Raw genomic sequence first — 4,555 nt, forward strand, 5'->3', positions numbered from 1 at the left:
AGGAATCGAGCAATTGGCTAGAACACCTCCACATACCACCACCCCAGCCAGGCATGGCCAGGACGTTTACAGAAACACTGCTGCTGAATTGAACTGAGCATCTGTATTTCTTCAGCACGGTTCTGAAATCAACACTATTGGGGAATGAACCTTTCAACTAGTAAAATGAAAGAGGTGAAGCCTGAAGGCTCTAACTAAAAACTGGGGATTGCCAAGCTTGGATGCTCCCAAGCCTCCTGTCCTGTCCCTGCTGCTCAACAAATACACTTGCTGGGAAGCATAACCTGAACCACCACAGCTCAGAGCAGAGTGTTTTAAAATAAACCATCATCCATTTCATTTCACCTCAAGTACACTTCATGTAAACCACAGTTGCTCTGGAGTTGCTCAGACAGCTTAGATTTCCATGCAGCAAGGACAATGCATGGACATTTCCTGTCACTCTAGACAGGCAGAGCCTCCACTTAAGAGAGCATTCAAGAGAGCTGTATAATCTTGGAACTGGTTTTACAGGACACGTGACTTGTGCTTGTTCTAAGGGACTTATCCAAAGAAAAATACACAGACACTCCCATAAACACACACACACACACACGCTTTGAGATAAACAACGCCTTCACCACTGATAAATACTGCTCACTACAGAGCAACGTTACAGGACAACGCCAGAGGCAGCACCTAAGAAGCTGACAGAGATTAAATCTGGATGAATAACTGGGATTCCATAACCTATAAAGCATACAACTACATTCCCTGACCTATTTTTATCTGTACCAGCAAAGTAAGACAAATTTCTTAGGCAAGACTAGAAGAGCAGCAAAGCAACAAACCAAACTTCTAGAGGTTCCCACTGCAACATAGCTAACAGCCAACAAATACCTATGTCCCTGGAATTTGGCCAGGAAACCAGCTGATGTGAAGACAGGGTAGAAAACAGTGTGTCGGTGAACTCGGATATAAGCATATCTGCATCCAAGAGGCTGCCTTCCTCCATAGGGACAGGGGTTTCTCTGCCATACCTTCTTTTTTGCCAGAGAACCACATCATCATCCTGCCAAAGGAAAGGAAGAAAAAGTCAGGCTGCCCAGACGATGCTGAAGCAGTCTGGTGCAGCTATATAAACACAGCCTTCATTTCTCACATTTTTAGAGGAGGGAACTCTCCTTTAGGAGCCATGCAGATGGACTGAAACAGATCAGCGGTGCTTCTACCACAGCAACTCCAGCTCACTGATTTGAGCCACAACAGAAAATGTCAATAGAATACGACAACACTCTGGGAAAGGCTTTTGCCCAAAAAACAGATGTTGACTCAAAGGACCTATGACAAAAGATGACCCCTTTCTAGTTTTTTTAATTATACATGTGGTTTTGCACCTACAGTTCAATGATCCCTTGGTTTGAATAAAGATTTAACAATAACACGCACAGCAAAAGCTTGAAGCAAACAACTCCTATCCTGAAGCGTACCTGAATCCCTGAAGTGTAGTGAAGCATAATTGTAATCTGACTTTGCATAAAGTATGCTGATATTCTTGTGGGCACTGTTAGCCCACAAAAAATACAACATAATGTGACTTGGTTTACCCATCCTTCACTACAGGCTAAGCTCAATTGCATTGCCTTGCATTTGCTGCGGACTGAAAACGCACGTGGTCGGGTTCTTGTGGTGAGCCAACACACAGCTGTAACTACACCAACATACCATGATGGTGTATTGGAGCTCAAGGCCAAAATAGCTGAGAGTTTCGTGAAACTGGAACTGATCTAGACTTATGCTTAGCTCCAAAATGGAAAAAAAAAAAAACAACAAAAAACACACAGAACGAAGCTTCTGATCATCAGTTTATAGGCCCAGAGGAGGTTTGATGGATTTAAGGGGCAATACTAAATGGTGGTATCCTTGTTTCCTCAAACACTTTGCCCCTTTTTTAGGATCCAGCTTCTGATCATCAGTTTATAGGCCCAGAGGAGGTTTGATGGATTTAAGGGGCAATACTAAATGGTGGTATCCTTGTTTCCTCAAACACTTTGCCCCTTTTTTAGGATCCTGGCACATGACTTGCCCATGTTGTGGGCAGCAGGAAGATCTGCAATGTTCAGCACACACATCTGCCCAGGGGCAGTGACACAAGCAAGGCAATAGTGCCCGTTACAACTCAATAACGTGCCAGTCCTCAAAGAGATTGATCTCTCTGGGCACCCAATACTGATTCTCATTTCTTTTGTCACAGCACTTTACATCCAACCTCTTCTCTATCCAATTTAAGATATAAATCTCACATTGCTCCCTAAGGCACAGAAACTTTATGGTGTCTAACTTTAATTAAGGCTGAAGCAAGATGCTTGTCTTTAGATTTTAATCAATGCAAGCTACTGCATGTTACGGCTTCATTACTTACTGCAGCTTCTACAAGTACAAACACTGCCGCTTATCAGTGGTATTACCTACCCTGACCAAACTTGAAAGATCTTCATCTTTATGTTTCTGTAACTGCAAAGGAGAACAAAACAGATGTTAAAGTCAAAATAGGTCCGTATATACCAGTAGAAGACCTGACTTCACAGAACTTTAAAGATCCACTCATGCACAGCTAGTTCCCGCACATTAATTTTAATTAGGTGGCACTAATCAGAGCAGTATGCCTGTACTTGCCTATCAGCTGGTTTAAGCTTCTTGCACGCAAGGCGAAGTGATACCTTAACTCAAAATGCAACAATGTACTGACTGAGTTCAAGTAAGCTACTTCCACTGTGCAAACCAACAGACCCTTTTCTTGAAGTATGTTCTCCACTTGTGGTATTCCCTGATGACTATTTCAATTCTTCGTTTCCAGTATTTCCCTTCTGTTGCAATGGCCTGAGAACACAAACACATACCATGAATTACATGGAATCGCATGGCTGAACTTCAATAAATCTCCAAGAAAATATTCAGGCATAAAAAACGCAAAAGAGAGCCTGGCATTGAGCCCATGTATCAGCAGCCCACACCGTCCCCGAGTTCAGCTATCACAGAGCAAATCTGACAGTACTAACCTTGCTTTTCCTACAACAAACAAACAAGAGGTGATGTCTGATTGTGCCGTCAGCATCTTGCACATCCCCTCAACCACCACCAATAGTTAAGAAATGGCAAAGAAAAAACCCTTTAAAGTGAATTCACTAACACATAATGTGTAAAGCACACAATAGCCTGTTCTGCAGAAAACAGGCAAAGAGTTTTGCAAGGTTACGTGAACATGTGCACACACACACACAAAAGCTGTTAAGAATGACACAAAGTGACAGAAAACTGATGTCCAGCTCAAGGAGAAGTGTCACCTTGCAGGCCACATACTAACAGCAACAAAAGGATCAGAACAATGTGGGTCTTGGACACATCACAGATAGCAGTGCCTAAGTTGCAGACAGGAGACTAATGAAAGCTTTAACATAACTTTCTTGCGTTCGAGGGTCACCACACAACACAAACATCAACAATATTCTTTCAAAAACCTGAGACAGTTCCACAAACACATATGCCTCATGTCCCACTATCTAGAATGTAAGTTACACATATAATGTGTCCTTCCCATTGCACCTTGCTCATCCCAGTGCAAAAAACAGACAAAAATGGTTCAGTCTGCTTTATATTAATGGTTCCTTCTAAATAAGGACAACTGAACAGAGAATTGCTATGCTGCTCTCCTATCTAGCAGACTAGAAAGTCTCGTTCTGAACTCTACAGCTCATTAGTTGGTTCCTCAGGTTTTACATACCTCTGGCCGACGATGTTCATCGACATCAACAGAGCCATCCAGTGGAGTCACAAAGTGGCACACTGGATTCTTGCGCTTCTCCAAGTCTGAAATAAGAATGAAAAAGTGAGTGCTCAAAATGGGCAGGCTCTGCAGAGCGCTCTGCCACTGCCGGGACAAGATGTGAAGAAAAAAAAAATCTAGCCAGGGTTCCTTCCAGATAACCAAGAAGAAATGGAGAGATCTTGGCTTGTGCAGGGACCTCCCAGTACAGCATGGCCACCTCTAAGAAAGCACTGCGCCGATGGCATTGCCATGACAGCCTCCGAGACATCTGGGCATCAGCAGATCTTCAAGCTTTTCTCTAGACAGTAATTTCATTCTCCTGCTTCTTACATATGTTTCTTGAAAAACATTTTACAGCAAGGGGCACAACCGAGCACAATACTTACACTGCATGTACCATGCCCTCCAGATGGCATTGTTGAGACGGATTTTATCTCTCCACTGAAGTTTCAAGCCTTTAAAATTTTTCCATTTTGGTGAAACCAGCTTTCCACTGAAATAAAACAGACAACAAATCACTCTGCTTTCAGTTTTTCTCTTCCCACTCCTTTCAAGACAAAGCATCCTCCTAAAACTGCCAAACTGTCAACAGAAAAAAGTACGAGCCAGGCTTGGCCAGTGACAACTTCTGTTGTTCACTGTCCACAGCTTACTCATCTAGGTGCCAAAGACAGGTCCAGTTTTCAAGACTCCTTCATACTCCTATCTGCTTGCTAACAACTGTCACAACTGGTCTCACACGTATCTTCA

At 42.9% G+C, this 4,555-nt stretch overlaps 1 protein-coding gene across 1 annotated transcript in view; it reads right to left on the bottom strand.

Moving 5' to 3' along the window:
- The window catches only part of MLXIP (MLX interacting protein), a gene marked incomplete at its 5' end in the record, with an annotated part of 19,274 nt that extends 14,976 nt beyond the window's left edge, over positions 1 to 4,298 (bottom strand). Inside the window, 5 exons of the mRNA XM_010135134.1 lie at positions 880 to 1,051; positions 2,452 to 2,493; positions 2,770 to 2,859; positions 3,761 to 3,846; positions 4,192 to 4,298. Coding sequence (XP_010133436.1) covers positions 880 to 1,051; positions 2,452 to 2,493; positions 2,770 to 2,859; positions 3,761 to 3,846; positions 4,192 to 4,298 — 497 coding nt within the window. The remainder of the gene's footprint in view (positions 1 to 879; positions 1,052 to 2,451; positions 2,494 to 2,769; positions 2,860 to 3,760; positions 3,847 to 4,191) is intronic.
- Positions 4,299 to 4,555: the final 257 nt, after the last annotated feature.

This window comes from Buceros rhinoceros, unplaced genomic scaffold, assembly GCF_000710305.1.
Source record: "Buceros rhinoceros silvestris isolate BGI_N320 unplaced genomic scaffold, ASM71030v1 scaffold15944, whole genome shotgun sequence".
NCBI lineage: Eukaryota > Metazoa > Chordata > Aves > Bucerotiformes > Bucerotidae > Buceros > Buceros rhinoceros.